The 16430-nt window shown below is 42.1% G+C and overlaps 1 protein-coding gene across 1 annotated transcript in view; it reads right to left on the bottom strand.

Moving 5' to 3' along the window:
- The window catches only part of rgs3a (regulator of G protein signaling 3a), a 201527-nt gene that overhangs the window by 183797 nt on the left and 1300 nt on the right, over window positions 1–16430 (bottom strand). Inside the window, exon 2 of the mRNA XM_077206789.1 lies at window positions 10143–10210. Coding sequence (XP_077062904.1) covers window positions 10143–10157 — 15 coding nt within the window. The 5' untranslated portion in view covers window positions 10158–10210. The remainder of the gene's footprint in view (window positions 1–10142; window positions 10211–16430) is intronic.

The following is a 16430-nucleotide window of genomic DNA, read 5'->3' as shown; positions in this document are numbered from 1 at the left end:
TCATCAACACTTGCCTTCAGTGGATCTATTACAGTGACCTTGGACGACAAAACCAGTCACATGGGTCAATTTTTTTAAATTAAGATTTATAGCTTTTTTATAGCATCAAGCTTCCCAATGATGTATGCTTTTTTAGGATAGGACAATATTTGGCTGAGATGCAACAATTTGAAAATCTGGAATCTGAGGGTGCAAAAAAATCGAAACATTGAGAAAATCGCCTTTAAAGATACGTTCATGTTCGTGACTGTGCTACATTCACACACAAAAATAAATGTTTTATATATTTACGGTAGGAACTAAATATCTTCATGGAACATGATATTTACTTAATATCCTAATGATTTTGGCATAAAAGAAAAATCAATAATTTTGACCCATACAAGTATTGTTGGCTATTGGCATAAATATACCCATGCGACTTGTGACTGGTTTTGTGATCCAGGGTCACATCTGTTTGGAAAAGCATGAGGGTGAGTAAATTAGTGACAGGTTTTTACTCAATTGAGTCATGTGCCAATAATTAAGACAATAGTTGGGACTGAGCGAACTTGACATTCTAAATGCATCATGTTGCCTTTATTTTCTATTAAATTCTCACAGAGTTCCTTTTTTTGCAATGTTAAAACCTATTAGTGGGTTTACATGTGGTTGAAGGTCCATGCATCTTTTGTTGTTTCAACTTGTTTATTTACTACATGAACAATGCTTAATTTAGCCAATTTTTTTTTTATTACTTAACCTTTATTTAACCAGGAAGAGACTCGTTGAGATTAAAAATCTCTTTTTCAAGAGTGTCCTGGCCAAGAAGGCAGCAGTACAACCATACATACAAACAAACACAAAATACACAAAAGTAGTAAAAAAAAATTTTTAAAAACTAACTAAGCAAATCCTTTGAAGTAAACCACAATCCTTAACACATCAGGCAGAACATCTACAGCCAGATGTTGCTGCCTCGAATTCAGTTAACATCGTTTTAACCGACCAATGAGACAAGCTTATTAAGTTTCATGGATTTCTGTAACTTGTTCCATGTAGCGGGAGCAGCAAACTTAAAAGCCTTTTTTCCCAGCTCAGTTCTAAACTTTGGTACAGACAGAAGGTAAAGATCCTGGGAACGAAGATTGTAAGTCCCGATATTATTTACACTGATGTAGGTGAGGAGGTAGGATGGAAGTAGGCCTAAAATGGCCTTATAAATAAAGATATACCAGTGTTGAAGTCTCCGTGTTGATAGAGAACTCCATCCAACACGTTCATACAGTTCACAATGGTGAGTGAGGACTATAAGACCAGTGATGAACCTCAGAGCTTATGGTATACAGTGTCCAGTGCATGTAAACTTTGAGATGAAGCATGCATGTACAAGACATCACCATAGTCAAGTATAGACATAAAAGTGCCAGCCACTAACCTCTTTTTAGATTTGAACGAGAGGCAGGATTTGATTTTAAAATAAAGCCCTAGTTTAAGTTTTAATCTTTTTGCTAGCTGCTGGATATGAAGGTTAAAAGAAAGAGATTTATCTATTAAAATACCAAGTTCCCTTTCAAGGAAACTCGATCTGCGTCAAACGCTGTGGGAACGCCCCTGCGTTGTGCGTCATGAAGCACGTATGGAATCAGCCCAATGGAGAGATGGAACGTCATAGGCGGGAACGTCATCGACCAGGAAACTATAAAGCACCCCAAAAACACAAGCGCAACAGCTTTCTGTGCCTTCAGTCGCGCTATATGTGAATCTGTCCCTGTGTGAATATTGTCTGTCTTTACATACTCTGCACCACACAAACAATATATATATATATATATATATATATATATATATATATATATATATATATATATATATATATATTAAGAGAGATATGGCGAACGAACAGCAGTTTAGGAAGTGTGTCCCTCCCTGCTCGCGTTATTTTACGAGTGGGGATACACACGTTCTTTGTGTTGTTTGTTTGGGAGTGCAGCATGCCCAGTCAGCTCTCGAGGGAACTGATTGTGAGCATTGCGAGCATCTGCCATTAAGGACGCTCCGCTCCTGCCGGGCGCTCTTCGAGGAGAGCGGTTCGGTGCGCGCTCCCCGCGGTTCGGGTCCCGCTCTTGCCGAGGCAGAGCGACGACGCGTATCGCAGGGATCGCAGATGGATTTCTCAGCGGGGTTAGAGACGGGCTCTGCCTTATCTCTCCCTTCACCTGTGAGATCCAGTGCCTCAGTCCCGTGTTCGGAAGCACGTGCTGCGGTTTCTTCCGCTCGGGCTGAGGCACCAGTTATAAATGAGGGAGATGTGGAGGATTCGCCACCTTACACTCCCGAAAGTGATGAGTTAGTGGAGGTATTAACAAGAGCTGTAGAAAAACTCAGCATTGTATGGCCAGTGACTAGACAGGAGTCTGTTTCTAAATTAAAATTAGATGAGAGATTTTTGCCGTCACGAGTGCAACCTCCATGCCGGTGCTTGCCGTTTTTTCCCGATCTCCACACTGAGGTGTCGAAATCGTGGAAAAAACTGGTGTCATATAGAGTGTTTAGTCCCCAGACTTCAACATATTCTAATATTGTGGGGGCAAAATCATATGGTTATTCGGCTATGCCTCGCGTGGAAGAGACGCTTGCGAGTTTTCTCTCCCTCGAGGCTGCGTCATCTGTCAAGGCACCGGCATTACCCACCAAGCCTCTTAGAAATATTTCGGTTTTTGTGGGTAAAGCGTATTCGGCGGCGGGTCAGGCTGTGAAGGAAAAGCAAACAACAGCTTTTAAGAAATTTCTCCCTTTAAAAATTCATGTCCCTGGGGCTGCTGAGCGGGAGCAGCCCCGGCCGTCTGCGAGCTCATTATATAGGGTGCTGAAGCAGAGCGTCGTGTCTCGTGCTCCCCCTGCTGGACAGTGGGCTCAGCCGCGGCACTCTCAGCCGAAATCTCCCAGTAATAGAACTGATCTGAGGACAGTTATATTAGCTAAGAAGGCTTCGGCTAAGAAGAAGTCCTGGCGCCACGGCGCGCAGGACACTGAGGGTGGTCCCCACCGAGGCGGAAAGGTTTTCACCTCTTTCTACGGTGCCCATTCTTCCTCGGTGCCCTCAGGGGCCCGTTATGCCAACCCCGCCTTCATGCCGGGGCGCAGACGGTCCCAGCGAGCGATTTCCCGAGGGACGCTCGCTCCCTCTGAGGAGGGTTTCAGAGCGGTTAGACCAGTTGTTCCCTGGCGGTTTGCCGTTACAGGGCGCTGCGTTTGCTGCTCAAGTTACACCAGAGGCCAGTCTCGAGAGACTGGTACCCTTAGTAGAATTTCTGGCAGAGTGGAAAAGCCTTCCAAAAATATCTCATTGGGTCCTGCAGACAATAGAAAGGGATTATGCTATCCAATTCAGGTGTCGTCCACCAAGATTCAGAGGGGTTCTGCCTACAGTGGTGGGCCCCGAGCAGGCTCTGGTTATGGAACAAGAGGTGAAAGCACTCCTTCGAAAGGAGGCTATAGAACGGGTTCCTCCTCCCAGTGTGGAGTCAGGCTATTACAGCCGATATTTCATCGTTCCAAAATAGGATGGGGGGTTGCGTCCAATTTTTGACCTGCGCCTATTGAATCGCTCGGTAGGGAAGCCAAAATTCAAGATGCTCTCTATCAAGCAGATCGTGTCACAAATCAGATCCGAGGACTGGTCTGTCACGATAGATCTAAGGGACGCGTACTTCCACATTTCCATCCTTCCACAACACAGGAAGTTCCTGAGATTCGCCTTTGGGGGCGAGGTGTACCAGCACAGGGTTCTTCCGTTTGGCCTAGCTTTATCTCCCCGCACTTTCACGAAATGCATGGACGCAGCACTAGTGCCCATGAGGCTTCAGGGTGTTCGTGTCCTCAATTACATCAACGATTGGTTGACTTTAGCTCAGACAGAGCAGACGGCGGTTCGACATTGAGATGTCGTTCTCGTTCATATCAGGAAGTTGGGGTTGAGGCTGAACGCAAAGAAAAGTGTATTATCTCCTCAGAAGACCACTTTTCTGGGTGTCGTTTGGATTTCGGTTTCGATGCAGGCGCGACTCGCTCCGACCCGCATCGTTTCGATTCTCTCAGCTGTGAAACAAGTAAAGCTAGGCCAGCTACTTACTGTAAAACAGTTTTAGAGACTGTCGGGTCTGATGGCAGCAGCGTCCGACGTTATACCTTGCAGCCTGTTGTACATGAGATCGCTACAGTGGTGGCTCAGGACCAAGGGATTCTCCCCGAGGGGAAATCCGCTCCGCACGGTCAAAGTCACGCGGCGCTGCCTTCGTGCTCTGGTCATGTGGAAAGAAACTTGGTTCCTATTCAAAGGGCCTGTGTTGGGGGCTCTTTGTCGTCGCGTAACGCTAACGACGGATGCTTCCCTCACAGGGTGGGGGGCGGTCACGAGTGGTCGTCCAGCCCAAGGGCTGTCGCAGGACCATCATCTATCACGGCTTATAAATTGTCTAGAGATGTTGGCGGTGTTCCAGGCTCTGAAACACTTCCTAGCAGACCTGAGAGGTCATCATGTGTTAGTTCAGCCAGACAACACGTCGGTGGTCTCTTATATAAATCATCAGGGGGGCCTGCGGTTTCGCCGGCTTTACAAGTTGGCCCGTCAGATCCTCCTGTGGTCCCAAGGGAGGTTACTATTTCTGAGAGCAATGTATCTTCCTGGGCATTTGAATGTGGTAGCAGACTCCCTGTCGAGACAGGGGCCGAGACCGGGGGATTGGAGACTCCATCCCGAGGTGGTGGAGCTCCTTTGGTTGAGTTTCGGTCGCGCCGAGGTGGACCTATTCGCTTCCAAGGAGACCACGCATTGTCATCTGTGGTTTTCCATCAGCCATCCAGCCCCTCTGGGGTTGGACGCTATGGTGCAGCCGTGGCCGAGGTCACGTCTGTTCGCCTTTCCCCCGATTGCTCTGCTACCTGGAGTTCTGGAGAGGGTTCGCCGGGACGGGGTCAGCCTACTATTAGTAGCCCCGTTCTGGCCGGCCCGAGTATGGTTTGCGGACCTGATTTCTCTCCTGGACGGCTCTCCCTTGGAGCTCCCGGTCACGAGGGATCTACTCTCTCAGGCGGGCAGCATGATATTTCACCCCCGCCCAGTATTGTGGGCTTGGCCTCTGAGGGGGCCCAGCTCATGAACTCTGGTCTCTCAACCGAGGTTGTTGAGACCATTCTTCACTCCAGAGCTCCATCCACGAGGAAGCTTTATGCCTTGAAGTGGAAACTCTTCACTTCTTGGTGTGGAGAGCACCTGCAGGACCCAGTTACTGCCCAGTGGGTGCAGTGCTGGAATTCCTGCAGGAGCACTTCTCCACAGGGCTATCCCCCTCCACACTAAAGGTGTATGTGGCGGCACTGGCTGCTTACCACGTCCCTTTCAGTGGAGTTTCTCTTGGGAGACACCCGCTTATAACTCGTTTCCTTCGTGGCACACTGAGGCTGAGGCCAGCAGTTCGTACGAGGGTGCCGGCCTGGGATCTGGCCATCGTATTAGAAGGTCTTTCCCTAGCTCCTCTTGAACCTATTGAAGAAGTTCCTGAGAAGTTTCTCACATTTAAGACTATCTTTCTTCTTGCTATCTCCTCACTAAAGAGAATCGGAGATTTGCAGGCTCTGTCGGTTTCACCCTCTTGCCTGGAATTTGCGCCTGGCATGGTTAAGGCTTTTCTGCATCCTAGACCAGGTTACGTTCCCAAGGTCCCTACTAATGTTGTTAGACCTACAGTTCTGCAGGCCTTTTATCCTCCTCCATTTCTGTCGTCTGACCAGGAGAAACTTAATTTACTCTGCCCTGTTAGGGTGTTAGACGCCTATGTCCACAGAACTGCCCTGTGGAGGAAGTCAGAACAACTATTTGTGTGCTTTGGGCCACCCAAGAAGGGGTGTCCCGCGTCTAAACAGAGAATGACCAAGTAGGTGGTCGAGGCTATCTCACTTGCCTATGAGTCGGCTGGTCAGCCTTCACCTTTGGCTGTACGAGCCCACTCTACCAGGAGTATGGCGGCTTCTAAAGCCTTACTGTCAGGAGTTTCCCTCAGTGACATTTGTGATGCGGCTGGATGGTCTTCACCGCATACTTTCATTAAGTTCTACGACCTAGACTTAAGTTCTACCCCTGGGGCACAGGTGCTCTCGTCCTCTGTGCGCTAGTTCTCACATGGCGGTCACTTGGTCCTATGGCGACGTGGGTATTAGCGTTCCCACAGCGTTTGACGCAGCTCGAGTTCCCTTGAAAGGGAACGTCTCGGTTACGTATGTAACCCTAGTTCCCAGATAGGGAACGAGACGCTGCGTCATTCCACCATATGCAGGCTATCCCGCTAGCGCTTCCTTCAGGCCTATCAGAAGCTGTTGCGCTTGTGTTTATGGGGTGCTTTATAGTTTCCTGGTCGATGACGTCACCCGCCTATGACGTTCCATCTCTCCATTGGGCTGATTCCATACGTGCTTCATGACGCACAACGCAGGGGCGTTCCCACAGCGTTTGACGCAGCGTCTCGTTCCCTATCAGGGAACTAGGGTTACATTCGTAACCGAGACGTTATCTGTATTTAGAAACACATTCAATCTTCATACCCTGAGTAGTGAGGATTGAAGGCAGAATTGATTTGGGTTCTGAATTCGAAAAAAGCATGACTTTTGTTTTTTCAGCATTTAAAACAAGTTTTACATCATAAAGGTTCTGTTGAAGAGTGTTAAAAACAAGTTGTAATTGGGAGAGGGCCTGGTCTGCTGTAGGTGCTGAGCAATACAGTACAGTGTTGTCTGCATAAAAATGAAATTTTCCTTTAGATACTTTATGATCAATGTTATTTATATAAAGGATGAAAAGCAATGGCCCCAAGACTGACCCCTGAGGCACGCCTTTTGTTATTTTAAGATAGCGAGAGGTGATGCTATCCGCCTGCACACACTAAGTTCTGTCTGTAAGGTAATTAACAAACCAGCTGACAGTTTGTTCTCAGAGTCCAGCCCTACACAGTCTTTGCTTAAGCACTATGTGGTCCACTGTATCAAATGCCTTAGCAAGGTCAATAAAAAGGGCCACACAATGCTGTTTGTCATCTGTTGACCATGCCACATTACGCTCATGTAGGATATTTGCTAAATCTGGAGAAAACCAAGCACAGTTTCGGCCTTTAACTCTATATTTCTTTAATGGAGCAGACTTATTAATTATGTTGATAAACCCCTCATGAAAGAGGTTCCAGGCACTTTCAACATCTGCACTGATATTAATTTTACCCCAATCAAAAATAGAAAAATCGTGAAGGAATTTTTGTTCTGAGAAGTGCTTCATATTTCGCTTGACTATACTACGTGGTTTAGTTTTTGATATGTTAGTATTTCTAACTGTTGCTACGACACAGTGGTCACTAATGTCGTTTGCAAATATGGAAGCAGTTAAGTACTGTTGTAAACCTTGTTCTTCTTAAGTGTAGGAGACTTAGAAGCGAAAAACCAGGAGACGTTGGGATATCTTTCAATGCAGAAGTTACTCTTTATTGAAGACTTTGCTGTTGCGATGCTGTAGTCACCAAGTCCAAAATTTTACCCAAGTCTAACTAAAAGCAGTATACAGTAGTTCATATACCCTTTAAGGGGGACTAGTTACATAAAGGTGGAGACACTCTGAAACAAAAGCATGTAAATGAGAAACGTGCCCTAGACTGAGTGTTACCAATCCTAATCCAATCAGCATACCATTGTAATGTAAATATCCTAATCCAATCAGCCAGACTCTTCACTGATACCTTCACATTATCTTAATGGCCAGGCAGTGCATAAAGACAAAAGGTAATAGTCTCAGTGCTCTGATCAACTTTGCTCTGAACAGGACTGGCAATGAATCTCTTGCTGATACTCTGATATCTAAATTCAGTCTACTAAACTTTCTCAGTTTCTATACTATTGTATTGGAAGCTCAATTAAACATTTAAATAAAATTTGTAATCCTACATTACTTATGAGGAACGTTAGTTAAAATTACATCCAATAGTGATGATTTTTCCGGGTTTTTAATGTTTGGCCGTGTGGGACTGTCAACAATTTGAAAAAGGTTTAGTGAATCACAATTAGCTCTGAAATCATCAGATATTGGTTGTAACAAATTCCAATTTAGGTCTCCGAAGACTACTAATTCCAGTTCAGTTCAGTTCAGTTTCAGTTTATTGTCCCCTAAGGGAAACTTGTCTTGCAGCCAGGTAAACATACAGGTAACACAACAGGTACACACCACATACACATACAATTAAACAACACAAACTACTAATTAAAAACTTATACACTACTACTCATCTAGGTCAAAGAATTGTGCAAATTTAGCAACCTAATTGCACTTGGTATAAAGGAGTTCTTTGTCCTATTGGACTTAAAACAAGGGACTCTAAATCTCCGACCTGAGGGGAGGACCTCAAAAGAACAATGAAGGGGGTGATTTACACAGTCCAATATGGCATCTGCTTTCCTCCTAACCTGCCTCTCATAAATATTTGTCAAGGAAACCTGTGGACAGCCTATTAACTTACCAGCCACCTTCACAATATGGCTGAGGTTATTTTTCTCCCTCAGGCTGATGCCCCCATACCAGGCAATAAAAGCAAAAGAAAGGACAGATTCAATAAAAGATTTATAAAATAAAGACATGATAACCTTATCAACATTAAAAGAGTTAAGCTTCCTTAGGAAGTACAATCGTTGTTGTCCCTTTTTGCAGATCATCTCTGTGTTTATGTCAAATTTGAGTTTACTGTCTATCACAGTACCCAGATATTTATACTGCTCTACCACCTCTATGCTGATTCCTTTTATATAGGTGGGTAGAGGAGAACCAAGTTGTTTTCTCCTAAAATCTATGAGCATATCCTTGGTTTTAGAGGTGTTAAGCTGGAGAAAAGACCTGTCGCACCAACTGACAAACTCTTCAACCACTGGCCCATGCTGAGATTCATGTTTCTGCAGTAAACTGACAATAACTGTATCATCAGCATATTTCAGGATGTGTCTATTGCTATAATGGCTCCAACAATCGTTAGTGTAGAGAATGTATAGTAGAGGTGAAAGTACACAACCCTGCGGAGAGCCAGTGGAAGAGACACGCCTTTCAGAAAGACAACCATTCACCTTAACTCGCTGTGTTCTATTTTTAACTTCCTTAGAGTTAAAATCCGAAAGGAGCTGCATTAAGGAGGGCAGAGCACCGCTAACAGCTGAGGGTGTCCTGTAACAACCAACGACCGTTATACAAAGTGATTTTGAGACTTTGAGCTCCAAGGCTAAAAATTCAAACTGTTTAACTAACGATATTGATAGCAATACATTAACTTGACACTGGTTTTTGATGTAGATTGCTACACCCACATCTCTATTAGGGCGGTCAGTCCTAAAAACATTATAACCGCTTATATTGATTTCTTTATCTGAAACCAATTTACTTAACAAGGTTTCAGACAGGACAATTACATCAGAATCTGTGGAGTTTGCCCAGATACGCAATATGTCCAATTTAGGAACAAGACTGCGTACATTCAAATGAAAGAAACCAAGGCCTGACCTTTCTTTAAAATCTGCCGGTGTGTCAAAGCCTATAGGGGTGTCTGGGCCTGGGTTTGGCTGTACATTTCCTGACATTAACAGTAATAAAGCAATTAAACATTTTAGCTTAAATGATTTCTTATACGATTCGATGTTTCTCCGATTAAAATTAAAGTCTTGGAACACACAAGAGACAGTAGTAAAGTTATCACACAACGTCATGATACTAGACAGACAGACCAAGTCAACGGTGTCAGAAGTAAAAAATAGGGGCAAAGGGAATAATGCAACATTAAGTGAATAGCCAAATGCACACGTGCCTTTATATGATTTACACGATATTGGGAACACTGGACTGGAGTAGCCATTCCAGTAATAGGTGTCCCCTGAGATAAATAAGAACAAAGAAAAAAATAAAACAAAAAGAGGCAAGGAGCAACAGTTTCAGTTTCAATAAATTCATCAAGGCAGCTGCAGATAATTTGTTCAACAAAATATTTGGAAAACAGTAAATTTTTAACAGTGAGTGCACCTTACTCAACATTCTAGGGTCAATCTCAGACCATAAGCCACACAGAACAGAAAAAGGGAAAGTTGGCACTCACCGTTAAGCATTGCATATTCTCAGGGTTTTCTGAGTTGGAGACAGCAGCATGGCTTTCTGTAGCAGCTTCTGAGGAGATAAAAAAAAAGGAGTCGTGGGCTGTCTCTCTCTCTCTATCTCTGTCTCACACACACTTGCTACAGAAAACGAACAAAGCTGTGTATGGAGAAAGTTTTTCCAAGTTCCTCACGGTTCTCCTTGAAAGTTTTTAATCCTGTGTTCTCTCCACACAAACAAAATTCTCTCCTTTTCTAATTCTATCATCTGTCATTGCTGTGGATGCAGCAACCTGCCCTCCCTAATAATGCCCTTTTAAGCATTCAAATGATTGTTGTTATGACTCTGTTTAAATTATTATTCAAAGATGTATGTTAGCCATTTTTCCAAAAGATTCACCCTGTCCCTGTCTATTCACTTAACTTAAAACTTGCCATTTTGTACTGTAAATATTGTTGGCTCCTAAGACAAAAAGACAAAAAGCCCACGTTTGTAAATCCCATAAAGGGATGTCTCAAGTAGAGATGCAACGATTTCTAAATTTCTCAGTCGATACCAACTATTCAGAATGATATCTGCCGATACCGATAACGCGATAGTTTGATTTTCTTAAGCTCTCCCAAATAATGCTGCAAACTATACATGCTGCAAACTCTCATTTAGTACATTACTATAATATTAGAGGTTAAATTAACAACAGCGAGCTGTTATATTAGTATTAACTGCTATTTATTTTCAGATAAAATAATTAGCCTACACAATAAAAATTAAATTTTTATTGTGTAAATTTATTCAAACATACATAGCTAACTAACTGTGAACACTGGATAACATGAGGTAAATGCAATGTTAAGTGACATATTGTTCGCAAGCTTTTATTGACGTCTTTCCACGGTTGAAACAGTGATTGAGCGATTACATGATTAATTTCGCTAAGTTTTACAGTATCTTTCAACATACCTTCTGATGTTCATTCGTGTTTCAGACCTGGCAACCATGGCTTGAACTACGAGTGATTCATTGGGTCAAAAAGACCATTTAAATGTGTTTGCAAATATCGATGATGCGTTTTGTGGGCGGAGCCTAACTGGTGGCAGAAAATGCCAGTACTGCAGTACAATTTTGACTTTTTTCCCCTTGCATTTCCGAGTTTATATATCACAATTCTAAGAAGAAATATCAGAATTGCATGATATTAACTCCATAATCTGTCATTTTCCCCTCAGAATTATGGGTTTATATCCCCCAATTCTGACTTTCTATAGAATTGTGATATCTACTCACAATGGCAAGAAAAAACTCAAAATTTTGAGGTAGGCCTAAAAACGTTATGTTTAAATGTTATAAAACGTTTTAGGTTTAAATATAATTTCACGCTGTAACTGTAAAGCTATAATGCCCATATGAACTCCATATATGAATATTATGTAGATCTGTTGTTTATACTAAAAAAATGCTTTAATAGTAGAATAATCATCGCAGGTTTCATCAGTCCGGTATGTGACTTGCAACCATAAATGTTTACTTTCACAAAGCGTCTTCAACGACGGTATTCAATAAATATGAAGACCATCTTTTTTGCATTTCGTTTGTGACATCCAAAGGCACACTAAGATGTGTCCAAAAGCACACTATTTTTTCTCTTATTCCGTGGATTTTTCCCATTTTCCTCCACTTGTTACCACTGTTTGCCTGCGTAACTGTGAAGTCTGCTCACAAATGGTCTATAGAGCCCGCTTTAAACGTTGCTATTTTTTCTTTTCTTCTTTTTTTACTTTTAATGCATTATTGTGGGGTTGGCTTGCCCTAAATTTGACACAAGAGAGATTTTCTATGCACACTGTATGAGTTGCAATCTGAACACGTTTTTTTCCGCTCCCTTTTGATTGACAGGATATAATCGGCCCTGGTCATCAGCTGTTTTTAAAGTCCTATCTAAACGGGATTAGATTTACATGGAAGGTGGGAAAATATAATAGCTACCAGAGCTTCTTTTAAATCAACCACCTCATTAATTGTTGAGGATCTTTCTCTGGAATGCATTCGCATGCTAGCATCGGCTTGGTCAGGACTTAACCCATCTGAGGGGTGTCTTGTCCCCTCCTAAAAATATCATTAAAAACCACGCTGTGTATTGTAAATAATATAAAGATACTTTAAATCATGGGTCACCAAACTAAAGCCCGCCACCCCCCTTTGACTGGCCCTCCCCAAAACTACTTGAACCGGCAATCCCCAAAAGTCGTCATGGCCTATTTTTTTTTAATTGCTTTTTGGAAAATAATAACATTTCTGCATCTGGTATTTTGTTGATTTTTTTCAGATAAAAATTTATATTTAGTTATAAAATGAACTATATTTGCCGAATTGTCGTCACCCGACATGCTCGAGATCGCGCAGAGACAACAACGAACGCGCAGAGAACTGTCAGTGTTCAGGACAGCAAAATGGCCAGCGTTAAACGAAAAGTTGATAGAGAGTGCTGAGTTTTCAAAGAGCAGTGGACCAACGATTATTTTTTGTTCAGTGTAAGGAACGTGCAGTTGGTATTATATGTAAAGAAAGTGAGGTGGTTTTCAAAGAATATAATCTGTGTCGTCACCACGAAACCCGCCAAAAGGAGTATGCTAGCCTGCGAGGGCAAGCAAGAGAAGACAGGATTCGGAGGATGAAAGGCGGACTGGCTGCACAACAGAATGTATTCCTTCGCCAAACTCAGGTCAACCAGGCTGCTGTCCGAGCTAGCTATAAGGTGGCTCACCTACTAGCTACCCATGGAAAGACTCGATTACTACTTTTGCAAACAACTAGTAAAGATAAACAAATACGGCTGTGCCAGGCTAGTAATCTCTACTACACAATGAGGCCTGCTGGTGGTCAGTTTGGTCTGGGTTATACAATTCTATGTTATATAGCTGACCCGGCCCCGGCCCCCCCATCAACAGTCAGGAACGATAATGTGGCCCCCAGAGAAAAAAGTTTGGTGACCCCTGCTTTAAATAATTGTGTAAGTAGTAAAACAATACAAACGTAAAAGGGCCAAAAAAAAGTAAGGAGGCTGTCATGGCTATTTTATTCTCTTTAAACATTGGATGAAGTTATTCTTTTCTCTTTAATACAGATGATGCTGAGTCATTAATAAATTAGTCATGACAAAAAAATTATGAAAGCCGATGTATTTTTCTATGTTAGCGATTACAACGTTAGCTTGTTTGGTAGCTTGTTTAATACTGTAGCTTGTTGGATAGTAAGTTACCCAACTAACACGATGTGTGAACTGATATCAGGCCAATATTGTAGATCTACCGTTGTGTTGGGTTTTGCTCAATATGATGTTAAGTGGCAGATCAGTGGGTTTGCAGTTGAATATCTAAGTGAGACTGTCCTCTGTCCCAGGCGAAACATAAAATACTATGTGGAAGACGCAAGATAACTTAATAATTATAATATGACCGCTTGGTGAACCTAAATCATATTTAAACAACTACTGCTTTGTTCACGGTCTCATTGCTACACTAATAATAGTAGTAAGGCTTTCCTCTGTGTATCCTCACAAGCACAATTTGGGCTGTATTATTTTTGTACCCTTCAAAAATTGCTTTTGCAAAATGTTATGTTTATTAAACATAATAAACATAAAATTGTTAGTGTGTTTAGATCAAAATGTATGCCTATGAATGCAAATATATTTTATAGCGTCTTTTACCTTCTACAAAATGGCCTGTAGAAACAACCCCAGGTAATAGTAGTTTTGTGCAAATTGACAAGCTAGTAAAAGAGCGCTCTGATTGATTGGGCGCCGATCGTTATCTGCCTATAATAGCTTTATATAGTTTGATCGATGATCTCTATAAAGACCGAACCGAAGAGCCGATCAGATGAAGCAAAACTCGCGAGACTTTCAGCTGAAATTACTTCACTACATTCACCGGTCTTGCAGTTCTGCCTTGTGTCTGAAAATGACAATACATTTGCAGCATCTTTGAGGAGAGCGAAGACATCGCAACGACAGCAAGAAACTGGGCTGTGTGATTTTAGTGCATTTCTTTCCTTTACAGCGGTGCGCTTTCTTCCTCCCTAAAAACCCAAACCCAACGTCCAAATCAGCTAGATCAGAGATTATCGTAAAATACAGTCTACTGTTGCTAAATAATAAAAGGAGTTATTAATACTGCATTAAGCCGTGAGAGTGGTACTGTTTCCTCAGCGGCATTCTGTGTGCGCAGTGAAACACAGACTTTTACATGACGTGAAGGCCAAGTATGGTCAGTGTTGTGCCTGAACGCGTTCATTGTACGATAGTTCATGAACACGTTCATATTTTGGGCGAACGTGAACTGAACGTACTGTATTACTGCCTGATGAACGTTACTGTGAACTCGTTCATTCCTGTGTCTGTGAACAGCACACTCTCTCAGTTTAACTTCGTTCAATAGAGTGCCAGATTTCTATAGAGCGAAAACCCGGATAAAACACACCGTAAACAGGCCTTAATATTTAGAAGAAAAACACCCAATCTGGCAACACTAGCATCAGTGTCGCACCGCCGCATGTGTCATCAACACAAAAAGCAGCAAGAGGCGTCGTATGATCATTTAAACGAGTTTTATGACAAGGTCGGTGAGGATGGGAAAAATCGTACATTTCTGTGCAAACTTTGGCCGTCGATAAAATAATTGCTGTCTGTGGTTCTATATATGGGCTGTGGCAATAATTTTGAAAAATAATAGCTCGCAGCAACATATGCAAAAAAAAAGGAACTATGAACTAGTTCGAAATTTTAAAGAATGAACTTTGAACTAGTTCATGTAGAAAGTAAACTTTCCCAACACTGAGTATGGTAACCCATACTCTGCATTTAACCCATCCAAGGTAGTGCACACACACATTGGAGTGGTGAGTAGTAATCACACACACACACACACTGCAACCCATTGACAAACACACACCCAGAGCAGTGGGCAGCCATTTTTGCTGTGGCGCCCAGGGAGCGATTGGGGTTTAGTTGCTTTGCTCAAGTCATTTCCTGCTGGTTTTGAGAATCGTACCCGAAATCTTTGGGTTACCAGTCTTACTCTCTAACCATTAGGCCACGACTGCCCAGGTTTGCGCCTAAACGGTTAAAAACAGTTTAAAAATATGTCAAAATGCTCAGCTTGGTGAGTTTTCGATTAAAATCAGAGCCATCATCAGAGGTGCTCACAGTGCCATTTTTTTCTAACGTTCATTTAGTCACCATGAAATCAAAATTGACAGTTCTTATTTTTTGTATGGAATATTATGACAGTATTTATTACAAATGATTTATCCATGAAAATCATTATTTTTATTATCCATGTTCCTTGTTATCTTTAATCAAAATATCTTTCCCTCCCTCCTGCAACGACATCTCTGATGGCAACCTGTCAATCACATGAGATCCACCAATAGCAAACCTGTCAATCATGTCGACTTCGAGCCTGGTTTACACTATCGCAGGACCTTCCACGGACTGTCAATGCAGCTCGGGGCATTTAGAGTTGACATATTTGACATACAATGGAATTGAAGCAACACGTTAGCTTTTCATTTGGAGATACAAAATTTGGGACATGAAAAGCCGTTGCAGGAGTTAAATTCATTTACAATAGCATTACAGTAGAATATAAACTGGAGAGTACTGTTGTGCCGCCCATTATTTTGATGCTTGTGAACTGAGATACTGTCATGCAACACCTATCCCTTCTGTCCAATGTCATTTGTTTGGTCAGATCCTTGTGATAAAAAATTGCTAAATGAAAATGCACTATTTGCTTATAGAAAAGCAGAAATACTCTGGTTACTTTGGTACACAAAATTCAGCACTGTTTTGAACACTTGCTTGTCATGGAGAAAATTAAAAGAGGCCAAACATGATTTATGATTCCAAACAGCCATTCAACCTATTTAGTCAATACTATTCAGATTTTTGTATTGCTCGGAGAGCATCAAACTACAAAATCTCCACTGCCAGTTACAGATTCTTTTCTGACTTAGAGCTGCTTTACCGTAGAATTGAATTTTGTTTGCATAATTGATCACTATTTTCCTGTTCATTCCTGTAAACGCAGCAAACAGATCAGATTTTTGGCTAACGTTGAACTCTGACTCCGCTAACTCTGAAGTTAAGAACAAACATTTTTAACATAATTCCCCCTGTAGTCAATCATTTTATCCCTTAAAACTCATCCTTGATCACCAAAATTACGTATTTAAAAGTTTTTTCTGTGAAAAAAAAAATCTTAATGCTTTAAAGAATGTAACTACACCCTTG

The sequence above is a fragment of the Siphateles boraxobius genome, unplaced genomic scaffold (assembly GCF_051911475.1).
Source record: "Siphateles boraxobius isolate OS27281-9 unplaced genomic scaffold, OSU_SipBor_1 56, whole genome shotgun sequence".
Taxonomy (NCBI): Eukaryota; Metazoa; Chordata; class Actinopteri; order Cypriniformes; family Leuciscidae; genus Siphateles; species Siphateles boraxobius.
The sequence above is the reverse complement of the archived record's forward strand: the minus strand, read 5'-3'. Positions and strand labels throughout refer to the sequence as shown.